A 12,743-nucleotide genomic window follows, 5' to 3' on the forward strand; every position below is an offset into this window, starting at 1 on the left:
TATTCTGCAGTTTGGTATTAGGACAGAGACATGTCTGAACGCCGTCATTTCTGACAGATTTACGACGGAGAAACCAGCGAATCTCCATTGCTCGATCGATTTTGCGGTAACGCGTTTCCGCCAACCATCAGATCGAACTCCAACGTGATGCTGGTAATCTTCAAGACCAACGTCGTACCCAAAGGTTCCTTCGCCCTTTCCTACAAGGCTCTCTGCGGTGGCATATTTACCGAGGAAACAGGCATCATTCAGTCGCCCATGTATCCGCAGCAGAGAACGAATTTCGAAGACGAATGCGTCTACGAAATCAAACCGCCGGCCAACAAGAGGATCGTATTGCACTTATTAGACATAGATATCCGTGGACCGCCCTCGACTACTTGCTACCTAAATTACTTCCGCGTGTTTGACAGTCCCAAAGAAAACGCCACGCGTCTAGCTAATATTTGCGCCTCCGAGTTGGACCTATCCTCTGATAACGTTTTCTATTCTTCCACCCATAATTATATGATGATCAAGTACAGGAACACGAAAGGACGTGGTTTCCTGGCAAACTACACGACTATTGACACTAGTAAGTATAGCTGTGGCTTGGTACGGATCAAAGATAATTGGAAATTTCTATCGGACTGACAGTGATTTCATCAATCTATAACGCCTGATTTTATGTCAAAGAATGCGGAGGATTATACACGGAGAGTGGTAAAACTATTCAGGTACCCACAAAGAATTATCATTACGCCAACAATCTAGACTGCGTGTGGACGATACAAGCCCCAGCGGGATACATAGTGAAACTGACGTGGTTGGAATTTGACCTGGAACAGACCATGCGTTGTCGGCGCGATTATGTCAAGGTGTACGAAAATTACATGTCGACGAACAGGGAAGAGTTAGGGACGTATGTACGAATTATCCTATCGATGAAAGGTTTCGTTTAATTAGCGATGATAAAAATATCATTCGATTTTCCAGTTTCTGCGAGCAAACTAAACCACCAATGATACAGACACAAGGAAACGAGCTGACTGTGGTTTTCCATTCTGACTCGTCGGTATCTCGCGAGGGTTTCACAGCATCCTACGTCTTCATCAACTCCGCGAAATCCTGCGGCGGTCATTTCATAAAGAAGGTCGGCGTTCTCCAGTCGCCGAATTATCCTCACCATTACCCAAACAAAAGGATGTGCGAGTGGGTAATCGAAGCGCCGAACAGGCAAAGGGTGATTCTCACTGTACAGGATTTCAAGTTGGAGCAACACTCTATGTGTAACTTCGACTATCTGGAAATCAGGTAAACTGAGAGTTAGAGTTTGCTTGTATCAACGCGAAGTCGGCATGGAAACGATATAAATGATTTAATTATTAGAGACGGTGGCTACGTGACTTCTCCGTTAATCGGCAAATTCTGTGGAACCAACATTCCCTCGGAAATTATAAGTCAGACGAATCAAATACACCTGCTATTCGTGAGCGATCAAATAAAAACGTACAGTGGATTCAGCATAGCGTGGGACAGTACAACGATTGGTAATGTGCGAGCTTTTCAAAAGACATCGATTCGATCGATCACTGGCAGGATCTATTCACTATCGTTTCTTTCGACGTTCCAGGCTGCGGTGGTACTCTGAACGCTGCCAATGGCGAGATTATGTCCCCGAACTATCCTCAGCCGTATATGTCGCAAGCGGACTGTACGTGGAAAATCGTGGTGGCGGAGGGCAATCTGATACAATTACTAATAGTCGATTTACAAGTGGAACAGCACAGCAAGTGTAGATTCGACTACATCGAGATATCCGAAGGAATGAATCTTCGGGACAGCCAGAGATACTGCGGCAGGCCTTATCCGCAAGTCATTCAGACGAAATCTAACGTGATGAACATTCGGTTCTACAGCGACTATACGAATACCGGTCGCGGTTTCCATCTGAAGTATGAAACGCGTGAGTCGATTTTCTCCGCGACCGCATTAAAGTTCGCTCCTTAAATTAATTCGGTATTGACCCATCTGCATCGATATTTGCTCCCATATATATATATGTGTGTAGAGTTACACAGTTTCTACGACGCTGGAGACTACTTTGACTAAAAATGTTCACTGCTTAAGGACTGCAACTGACTCGATCTCAACTCCAACTGATCACTGACTGAATGCTACACTACTGCTCGAATTCTCACACTAAAACTCCAACTCTTCTCGCTCTGAATCAAACTCTCTAAAAGCTCTCTGTCTCTCTGTCCCTCGAACTCTTAAAACTGCCTCTATCTTCCAGAACGGGTCCTTTTAAACCTGTCCGGAAGGCAAGGGCCTCCCCCGAAGGAGGAGACAACTTCCTCCAAGCCAAGGTCAAGGGTGGAAGAGACTCCTCCTTTCGGGTTAGGCCCTTCGAAAGGTCACTCTTTCGGGGTGTTTACCCTACAAGGTTACTTCGACCATCGTTCACTAATACTCTAGCCTAAAAATATCCTACGTATGTGTGTTTGTTCGTATTAGCGAGCAGCGTCTTCTCTGATCAACATTCTATTAGACATCAGCCATACGATTTTCATTTGTTCGCGTTTAAATCCGCCTTGACTAGTTGTTCTAAGACTCGAAGAAATATGTTCCTTTTGCAGTGTGCCATAACAAAATACACGGCTTCTACGGCGTGATCGAGTCGCCCAATTTCCCGAACAAGTATAAGCACAATTTGAACTGCAGCTGGACGATCGATGCTCCTAAAGGCAACAAGATCAACCTGACCTTCTCTCATTTCGAACTCGAGAACAAGAGTAGACGGGGCTGCAATTACGACTATGTGGAGGTGTATGAGGGCATAGAGGATGTCCCTCAAGATCTGCTGAAGAAACTCTGCAGTGCCAATGAAATCCCACCCAAGATTCACTCAACGCAACCCCAAGTGTTCGTGAAATTTATCACGGACTCCATATTCGCGTATAGAGGCTTCAGGCTCGAATGGGTGGTTGACGGTTGCGGTGGTCACCTGACAAAGCCCGCCGACTCGTTCACGTCTCCCGGATATCCGTCTGCTTACCCCACGAATATCGAATGCGAGTGGTTGATCGAGGTCGATTACATGCACAGCATCGAGCTAACTGTTCACGACGTGAGTATCTTAAGACTCGCGACAGAGGAACAACGCGTATTTATTATTCACACGATCTGACATTTTCAGATAAACACGGAGAAACAGAGGGGCTGCTACTACGACAGACTGCAAATTTATAGCGGCGTGAACGACCAGTCGCCGTTGCTAGTCGAATTCTGCTACTCGGCTAAGCCTGTAGTATACACCAGCTTTGGGAACGCGATGTTCCTGAAATTCCATTCCGACTCGCTTTACTCTTGGCGTGGCTTCAACGTCAGTTACAAAAGTGTTCCGATCACTTGCGGTGGCAAATACACTGCCGACCGTGGAATCATATTCTCGACGAATTATCCGAAGAACTACCCGAACAAGCAGAACTGCAACTGGCTGATACAAGTGGATCAAAACTACGTTGTCAATATCACTTTCCTGGACTTCGACGTCGAGGATACCAAAAATTGCACCGACGATTACGTTCAGGTTCGCGAATATCTATTCGGAATTATACGACAGTGGACGCTAGCTAATAGAATTCGTTTCTTCTTCTCGCAGATATACGACGGACCAACGAAGGACTCGCCGTTGCTAGGAACCCACTGTAGAAACGATCTTCCACCCTCTTACGTGTCAACCAGCAACGAAATGTTAGTCGTGATGCGGTCAGACAGTATGTTATCGGCAAAAGGGTTCAAAGCGCAGTATCACAAAGCTTGCGGTGCTCGTATCATCGTGGAGAACGAAGGGTTCATCGTCCCATCTATGAGTTACACCGATAACGTGGACATGAACCTGAACTGTACATGGATATTGGTCGCTAAGAACCCGGGTATGTTCCCATCGTATCCAAATGGTCCATTTGGAGTTCATGGAGTTCAGTTTCGAGTTCATCCACGAATCTCGAATGTTAAATGGTTTTGTTGCAGCCGATCATGTCACCGTGACATTCACGCACATGGAGATATACAGGAGTTGGGACGACGAATGCCTCTTTGACTACATACGGATCCTCGAAGGTGAAGGTTTGGATGGGCCAACTCGCGGCACGTGGTGCGAGGATGTTATACCACTGCCAGTAACCAGCAATGGGAATGCACTCACTGTGCATTTGTACATGGCGATGGACTTTATCGAGCACGTTAGCTTCATGTACTCGGTCTTAAATTCGGGTAAATAACGCACCGTATTTCTCCGTTATACGACATTTTCGGTATCTCGTCGACCACCGTTCTCGATCCTTTCGATATCCGAAACGATTTATCGTCTGACACGTTGAACGTTCTGCGATACGTAACGTATCGTTAGAGCAGCATTTTTAGTAGTATTATCTTTACAGAACCTGTACAGACTGCATTGCACTTGTACTCGACTGTACGGAATATTCACTCTCCGATGTCAGACGCATCGATCAGTTTCTTTAACTCGGAAGCCTTTGATTCCCTTTATCTAACTCTTTCGAATAATAAATCTTATCGATTGCACTGCAGCATGCGGCGGAACATACACCTCGTACAGAGGAACAATCGCCTCGCCAAACTATCCCAATTCCTATCCCTTAAACTCCGAGTGCGTCTGGATTCTGAAGAACTCGCCCGGAAACAGGATCAGCCTGACTTTCTCCGAGTTCGATCTACAGCAAAGCGAAAACTGTGACCTGGATTACCTGGAGATTCGCGAGGACAGCGGGATCGGGAAGCTGATCAGCATTTCCTGCGGGACCAATGTAGATACGGTCCAATCGACCAAGTCATTATGGATCAAGTTTAAAAGCGATGGAGACGACGTGGGTAAAGGATTCGTCGGTGAATTTACCGTGACAGCAGGGGACGATCTCACTGGACCCATGGGCAGAATCACTACTCCGCTCTACCCAATGCCTTATAAACGCAGAGACAACATCCACTGGAGAATCACCGTTGACTTTGGATGGTTGATTCGAATCCAGATCACCGATTTATTTATCGAGACCCTCGATTATACGTGCTTCCCTTACCTCAGAGTAAGTATACCGTTTGACAAATTATCGTTTACGTCTATATTGACTCTTAACACGTTAAACGTCACGCCGGTTTTACGTGCCGTTCCGTTCACGTCACAGTTAACCGTCATACGGGCCCTTCCGGCGAGGCCTGAACAGAAAATCTAGCGCCGATCCCTAGGGACCGGCCTGGCGTTTAACGTGTTAAACATTACTCCCTCTTTCTAATAACAGCGATTTCTGGAATTTTTTAACCGTATGACTATATGTTTCGAACAGATATACGATGGTTACGACAACGAGGCACCTATTCTGCTAGAAGCCTGCGGATTTAATCTACCTGATCCAGTCACATCGGTTACTAACGTAGTCTATGTCGAACTGTCCACCGATAGCGTTCGTCACGATAGCTGGTTCGATCTTAATTGGATTCAGATACCAAGAGACACCGACAACATATTCAATACAAACGTCGTCGTTAAGCGTAAGTTTCGACATCGTTGATCTAAATAATCAAACGTAACGTTGCCTCTTGTCACAGTGCCGGAGTGCAACCAAGAAGTGGGTTTACTGGATATCCAAAACTCAAGCTACGAATTCAGCTCGCCTGGCTGGCCAGATGGCTATCAGGACAACCTTCACTGTAACTGGGTTTTCACCTCACCACCTGGCACTCACTTAGTGATGAGAATATTAACCATGGATTTGGAAGAGACTTCCGATTGCGTGGCAGATTTCGTCGCGGTTTATTCCGGCAACGCTCTCACAGCTTCAAACAACGCTCAGCTGATACGAAAGCTCTGCTTAGCGAACTCTACGTCGATCATGCTGGCGGCAGGCAATGTGATGACAGTGAAGTTCGAATCGGATTCCTTCTTGAACAAGACAGGCTTCAGTGCGTACGTCTATCGAGGTAAAGCTGATTGCAAGGACAATTAAAAACACGGCTTAAGGTATCGTAGCGACATCATTCTCACACTAGCCAATAGATGGATTCCTACTTGAAGGAGGTTCGAGGACTGTCTCGTAAATCCTCGGTAAAAACACTCCGTTTCCTACGTATCGAATTTTCGAACTTTCCGATAGTATCTCCGTCTGAGACTGGACCTGCTAGGTAGCCTTACCGATGAATTCACTAGCAGGCCCAAGACGAAGCGCATCCCTTCCTTTTCCTTCCACCATCGCCATCGTCGCCACATCCAGCATACTTGTCAACCAGACAGCTAACAGCAACCGTGAGGGAGCACCTTCCACAGTACAAAGCGTTTATCGAATTTGTCTATGAACGTGATTCAGATTGCGGTGGCAAGTTGGAGGACCCGAACGGAGAAATCGAGATTAGCAATGTTGTCCTCGGCAGAGGATCACGCGTTTGGAAGATTCGCTGCGAATGGGTAGTCGAAGTGAAACCTGGACGAACTATACAAGTGCAGATCACCAAGATGTCCATACAACAAGGTCCTAGTTTCACATGCACTGACAACTACCTGATGGTAAGCCAGAAATTGAGCTATCTTCCTGCAGTCATTTTTAACAAGTTTTTTAGACGTACGATTATTCCCGTAGTTGAAGAATGGTGGCGAAATGTCGTCACCATTGCTCGGTGTCGGCAAGTACTGTGGCAACGTGACACCGGAAGTTCTCGAGACCACTGGAAATCGCTTGTACGTGAAGGCGTACGGAGTTCGGTCCAACGTCAACTTCCAATTAGCTTACAGGTGATCATGGTTACTCGTTTGCTCTTCAACGTATGTGTACACGTGGGATACGAGTTTCTTAAAAATTTCCGTGACATGTTCAGGCAAGTGAGCACGAAGTGTGGCGGCGAATTTATACTGTCAAGTAGGAACAAGAAATGGGAAATAAGCACACCGAATTACCCGAATATCCCGCATCCCTATACCGAGTGCACGTGGACCGCGATGGCGCCCGGTAAAGAGAGGATCTCCATCAATTTCATCGAAAGATTCGACCTGAGTTACACCTTAAAGTGAATTTACATTCTATGAACTAACTTAAAATATCGAATCGTTCAAATTGCACGAACGATAAAAGAGAAAATGGGTTTCAGCTGCGAGAAAGAGTACGTTGAAGTAAGGGACGGCGGGACGGATAGTTCCAAGCTGCTTGGAAGGTTCTGTAAAGACGTACCACCCAACAGTATGACGAGTACAGGAAACATGCTGTTCGTCCACTTCTACACGGACATTCCGGAACCCAAAAATGGCTTCAAGGCTGTATTGACTATCGAAGGTTGGTTTCCACAAAAATTTCTCGATTGTACGAATATTCTTCGCGCGAAGATATTCGAATAAATCAAAGATGGAAACAAATTTGTATAGATGTCTGCGGTGGAATCATCAGAGGTGTTCACGGCATCATCTCTTCACCGAATTATCCGTTCTACTACCCGAAAAATCAGAGTTGCACCTGGCACGTCATCGCACCAACCGATCACACCCTGAAATTCTCCTTCATGGACATGCATTTGCCTGGCTACAGATATTGCAAGAATACCGACTACGTGGAGATCTTCGAGATGATCCCAGGGAATGACACGAGTAAGTAGAAACAAATCTATCCATCGAGTTCGACTCGAATCACCTTTGTTCGTAACTACCCTTTTCCTCAGATAAGCTTGGAACTTACTGCAATGTGCTGTTACCCGAGGACATCGAAACAGCGTCCAACGAAGCTGTGGTTACCTTCCACAGCGACAATATTGCGTATACCATGTACAGAGGATTTAGTTTGAATTTTTCTACAAGCCAAGAAGGTCAGTATTCATGCACACAGCGGAAAGAGAGATCGTTGGTCGCGGTGGGAATAAAATTTACGATTTCTGTAACAGTTTGCGGAGGTGAATTGACAGCGATGCAAGGTACGATAAAGTCGAATGGGTACCCCAATATTGCGACGCGTTCAAAGTGAGTAATTGATCATTTGTACCCAAATTTGTATTAAACCTTGTACACTTTCTTCTACATCGTCTGCTTCTTTATAGATACTGTGACTGGAGGATCAAGCTACCAAAGGGATATCAAGACGCCAATAGATGGATTCCTACTTGAAGGAGGTTCGAGGACTGTCTCGTAAATTTTCGAACTTTCCGATAGTATCTCCGTCTGAGACTGGACCTGCTAGGTAGCCTTACCGATGAATTCACTAGCAGGCCCAAGACGAAGCGCATCCCTTCCTTTTCCTTCCACCATCGCCATCGTCGCCACATCCAGCATACTTGTCAACCAGACAGCTAACAGCAACCGTGAGGGAGCACCTTCCACAGTACAAAGCGTTTATCGAATTTGTCTATGAACGTGATTCAGATTGCGGTGGCAAGTTGGAGGACCCGAACGGAGAAATCGAGATTAGCAATGTTGTCCTCGGCAGAGGATCACGCGTTTGGAAGATTCGCTGCGAATGGGTAGTCGAAGTGAAACCTGGACGAACTATACAAGTGCAGATCACCAAGATGTCCATACAACAAGGTCCTAGTTTCACATGCACTGACAACTACCTGATGGTAAGCCAGAAATTGAGCTATCTTCCTGCAGTCATTTTTAACAAGTTTTTTAGACGTACGATTATTCCCGTAGTTGAAGAATGGTGGCGAAATGTCGTCACCATTGCTCGGTGTCGGCAAGTACTGTGGCAACGTGACACCGGAAGTTCTCGAGACCACTGGAAATCGCTTGTACGTGAAGGCGTACGGAGTTCGGTCCAACGTCAACTTCCAATTAGCTTACAGGTGATCATGGTTACTCGTTTGCTCTTCAACGTATGTGTACACGTGGGATACGAGTTTCTTAAAAATTTCCGTGACATGTTCAGGCAAGTGAGCACGAAGTGTGGCGGCGAATTTATACTGTCAAGTAGGAACAAGAAATGGGAAATAAGCACACCGAATTACCCGAATATCCCGCATCCCTATACCGAGTGCACGTGGACCGCGATGGCGCCCGGTAAAGAGAGGATCTCCATCAATTTCATCGAAAGATTCGACCTGAGTTACACCTTAAAGTGAATTTACATTCTATGAACTAACTTAAAATATCGAATCGTTCAAATTGCACGAACGATAAAAGAGAAAATGGGTTTCAGCTGCGAGAAAGAGTACGTTGAAGTAAGGGACGGCGGGACGGATAGTTCCAAGCTGCTTGGAAGGTTCTGTAAAGACGTACCACCCAACAGTATGACGAGTACAGGAAACATGCTGTTCGTCCACTTCTACACGGACATTCCGGAACCCAAAAATGGCTTCAAGGCTGTATTGACTATCGAAGGTTGGTTTCCACAAAAATTTCTCGATTGTACGAATATTCTTCGCGCGAAGATATTCGAATAAATCAAAGATGGAAACAAATTTGTATAGATGTCTGCGGTGGAATCATCAGAGGTGTTCACGGCATCATCTCTTCACCGAATTATCCGTTCTACTACCCGAAAAATCAGAGTTGCACCTGGCACGTCATCGCACCAACCGATCACACCCTGAAATTCTCCTTCATGGACATGCATTTGCCTGGCTACAGATATTGCAAGAATACCGACTACGTGGAGATCTTCGAGATGATCCCAGGGAATGACACGAGTAAGTAGAAACAAATCTATCCATCGAGTTCGACTCGAATCACCTTTGTTCGTAACTACCCTTTTCCTCAGATAAGCTTGGAACTTACTGCAATGTGCTGTTACCCGAGGACATCGAAACAGCGTCCAACGAAGCTGTGGTTACCTTCCACAGCGACAATATTGCGTATACCATGTACAGAGGATTTAGTTTGAATTTTTCTACAAGCCAAGAAGGTCAGTATTCATGCACACAGCGGAAAGAGAGATCGTTGGTCGCGGTGGGAATAAAATTTACGATTTCTGTAACAGTTTGCGGAGGTGAATTGACAGCGATGCAAGGTACGATAAAGTCGAATGGGTACCCCAATATTGCGACGCGTTCAAAGTGAGTAATTGATCATTTGTACCCAAATTTGTATTAAACCTTGTACACTTTCTTCTACATCGTCTGCTTCTTTATAGATACTGTGACTGGAGGATCAAGCTACCAAAGGGATATCAAGTGGTTGTGGACATACAGGACCTGGACATAATGTCTATGGTCGAAACACGAATCGGTTACTCTATATCGGTGATTATCGACAACCTTGAAGCCTTAACTTCCAGCCGTACTATCGTTTCAACCCTTTTGTTGTCTTTTCAGTTCTATAACGATTTCCGCTTCAAGTCTAGGATCGAGGTGATGAGACAAAATTGGACGTCACAAGTAAGAAGCTGTGCTAACACCATGATGATCGGATACTATTCGTCAATAGGCTATCGTGGCTTTAAACTACGCTATTACGGCGTAGCACCAGCTCGTACGTTCACGACGTGAAAATTTTCTCGTCGAGGTGACTGTCTTCTCCCTAACGACTGCGTGATTCGAATTTTCAGCCTGCGGTGGAGTGGTGAACCAAGTCAGAGGTAACTTGACAGGGCCTAGGTACCGACCCTTCAACGAGTCATCCTATTTCTGCCAATGGGACCTGGAAGTACCGCAGAGTCTGATCAACAACGACAACAGCACTGGGGTGACGTTGTCGATAATGATAACCGGCGCAATTGGTGGGATTCGTGGCTACTTTCACGCGAAACATTGTTACAATTATCAGTACATCAGCCTAAGTGGTAAGACTAACACAGTTGAGCGTTCGATTAGCAGAAAGAGCATGCGAGTTAAATTTATTTTTGCGTTTTCAGGTTCCGGCATGCTTTGCGGCAACTTCTCGGAACCGATGTACCTGAGGAGTCCGAAGCGCCTTAACGAGTTGACGGTAAATGTTCGAGCAAAGGGAACGCATCGTTCGTTGATGTTAAATACATTTGCGAAATTTGTAGATAGTGAACGGCACTTTCGGCAAGCCGATGAATTTCAAACTCGAGTACCAGTGGCAACCATGTGGTGGCATTCTTCAAGGACTGACGCACGTGATAAGCACACCTAAGAATATATCCTATCCTATCAATTGTGTCTGGCATGCCAATTATCCAGACAATGGCGAGACGATCAAGTTCCACCTGAAAAGATTTCATTTGGGATCCTGTGACAGGAATTACATCAACATCAGGTTACTTGCGAGCGAATAGTATACCATAAACTTTGGTCTAAGCTTTGGTCTAAGTTGCATTTTCAAAACTAAACGACTCGCGAATTTTTCAACGTTCCCTTTTCTCAGGGACGGTGGACCATTATCGCCGCAGATCGTGAAATTCTGTGCAAACGTGCAAACATACAACATCACCAGCACGTCTAATCAGCTGTGGATCGAGTATACGGCAATGGAGGAGCCGAATGATTTCGAGTTCATTCTGGAATCAGGAAGTAACGGATGTGGCGGCGCTCTGCGCGGCACCAACCGAGAGATCTCGTCGCCCAAGTAATAGAAAGCATGATAACGCGAGATAGATCGGGTCAGGGGAACGATTAATCGAGCGAATCATTCGCTATTCGTGTTCGCAGGTTCCCCTCGCAGTACCCCAACAACGCGGAATGTACCTGGGAAATAACCGCGGAAAATGGCTACCACATTGGCCTGGTATTCGTTGATCGTTTCAATTTAGAGAGTTCTGTGAACTGCGAGAAGGATTACGTACAGGTGCGTGGAAAACTTGCATGCTAATCAAGTTCGAACGTAATAGGCTTCCATTGCAACTAGACGAAGAACTTGACTCTGCGTCAGGCTGAATATTAACCGGTAGAGTCTGTGTTTGATTTTGCCATTGTTGTTTCGCTGTGGCGAGAACGAAGTTAGTCAACAGACAATTGAGACACGGAAGCAAGGTCCAAGATTTCGGAGAAATTGTCTACGTTATATTTTCATCAACAGATATTCGAGTGGATCAAGGGAACCAATGAAACCTCCGCTCCAGTGTGGAAGCAGTTTGCGAGGATCTGCGGTAGAAACACGCCGCAGCCATTCAACGTGACGGGCAATCGCATGCTGGTGACCTTCCATTCGAACGAGGCGATCCAGGGTGATGGATTCCGAGCCATGTGGTACCAGAACTGCGGCGGTGTCTTCAATGTCACCACTCATCCTAACATCATCGTGTCACCAGGGTTTCCGAATTTCTATCAACCAAACCTGTTCTGTAACTATACCCTCCTGGCTCCGGGGAATAGCTTTATCATCCAGTTCACGGAATTCCAGGTGGAACAGAGTAAGGACGAATATGAGTTTTACGAACAAAGACTTGGAAATGTAACTGGTATGGCTTAACGCGTGTTCCTGATAATCCTAGGTCGCAAGGACTGTCGTTTCGACAATGTGACGGTCAAGTATACCGAAAAATATTCCGAAGAGGAGAAAATTTGGTGCGGTGAAGAGAAGCCTCCAATACTAATGTCAATAGATAGGGCAGAGATCATCTTCCAAACCGATCGATACATTCAACGAAACGGATTTGTATTGAAATACTACATCAGTGGTACTGATCATAGCAACATCTAGAAATTACGTAATTCGTTTTAATCGACTTTGGAATTTATTATTTGTCTTTCCCTCCTTGAAAGGCTGTGGCGGAGTGATAACAGAACCCTCGGAGATTAAGCCCTTAATGAACAACGACGCATACCTCGGCGGAATCACCTGCTCGTGGGAAATTCGGGCACCCAAAGACAAG

At 45.7% G+C, this 12,743-nt stretch overlaps 1 protein-coding gene across 1 annotated transcript in view; it reads left to right on the plus strand.

Moving 5' to 3' along the window:
• Positions 1-12,743, plus strand: part of Cubn (Cubilin) — a 20,900-nt gene that overhangs the window by 4,036 nt on the left and 4,121 nt on the right. The window contains 29 exon segments of the mRNA XM_017910409.1: positions 58-574; positions 676-901; positions 976-1,293; positions 1,369-1,529; positions 1,613-1,945; positions 2,619-3,109; positions 3,179-3,571; positions 3,644-3,917; positions 4,015-4,257; positions 4,576-5,087; positions 5,346-5,550; positions 5,608-5,979; positions 6,363-6,559; positions 6,633-6,784; positions 6,868-7,056; positions 7,138-7,319; positions 7,409-7,627; positions 7,699-7,842; positions 7,918-7,993; positions 10,101-10,209; positions 10,282-10,438; positions 10,515-10,748; positions 10,821-10,894; positions 10,959-11,188; positions 11,297-11,497; positions 11,581-11,716; positions 11,948-12,281; positions 12,363-12,548; positions 12,634-12,743. The exon segment at positions 12,634-12,743 is cut by the window's right edge and continues 1 nt beyond it. Coding sequence (XP_017765898.1) covers positions 58-574; positions 676-901; positions 976-1,293; positions 1,369-1,529; positions 1,613-1,945; positions 2,619-3,109; positions 3,179-3,571; positions 3,644-3,917; positions 4,015-4,257; positions 4,576-5,087; positions 5,346-5,550; positions 5,608-5,979; positions 6,363-6,559; positions 6,633-6,784; positions 6,868-7,056; positions 7,138-7,319; positions 7,409-7,627; positions 7,699-7,842; positions 7,918-7,993; positions 10,101-10,209; positions 10,282-10,438; positions 10,515-10,748; positions 10,821-10,894; positions 10,959-11,188; positions 11,297-11,497; positions 11,581-11,716; positions 11,948-12,281; positions 12,363-12,548; positions 12,634-12,743 — 6,975 coding nt within the window.

The sequence above is a fragment of the Eufriesea mexicana genome, unplaced genomic scaffold (assembly GCF_001483705.2).
Source record: "Eufriesea mexicana isolate 0111107269 unplaced genomic scaffold, ASM148370v2 scaffold100, whole genome shotgun sequence".
Taxonomy (NCBI): domain Eukaryota; kingdom Metazoa; phylum Arthropoda; class Insecta; order Hymenoptera; family Apidae; genus Eufriesea; species Eufriesea mexicana.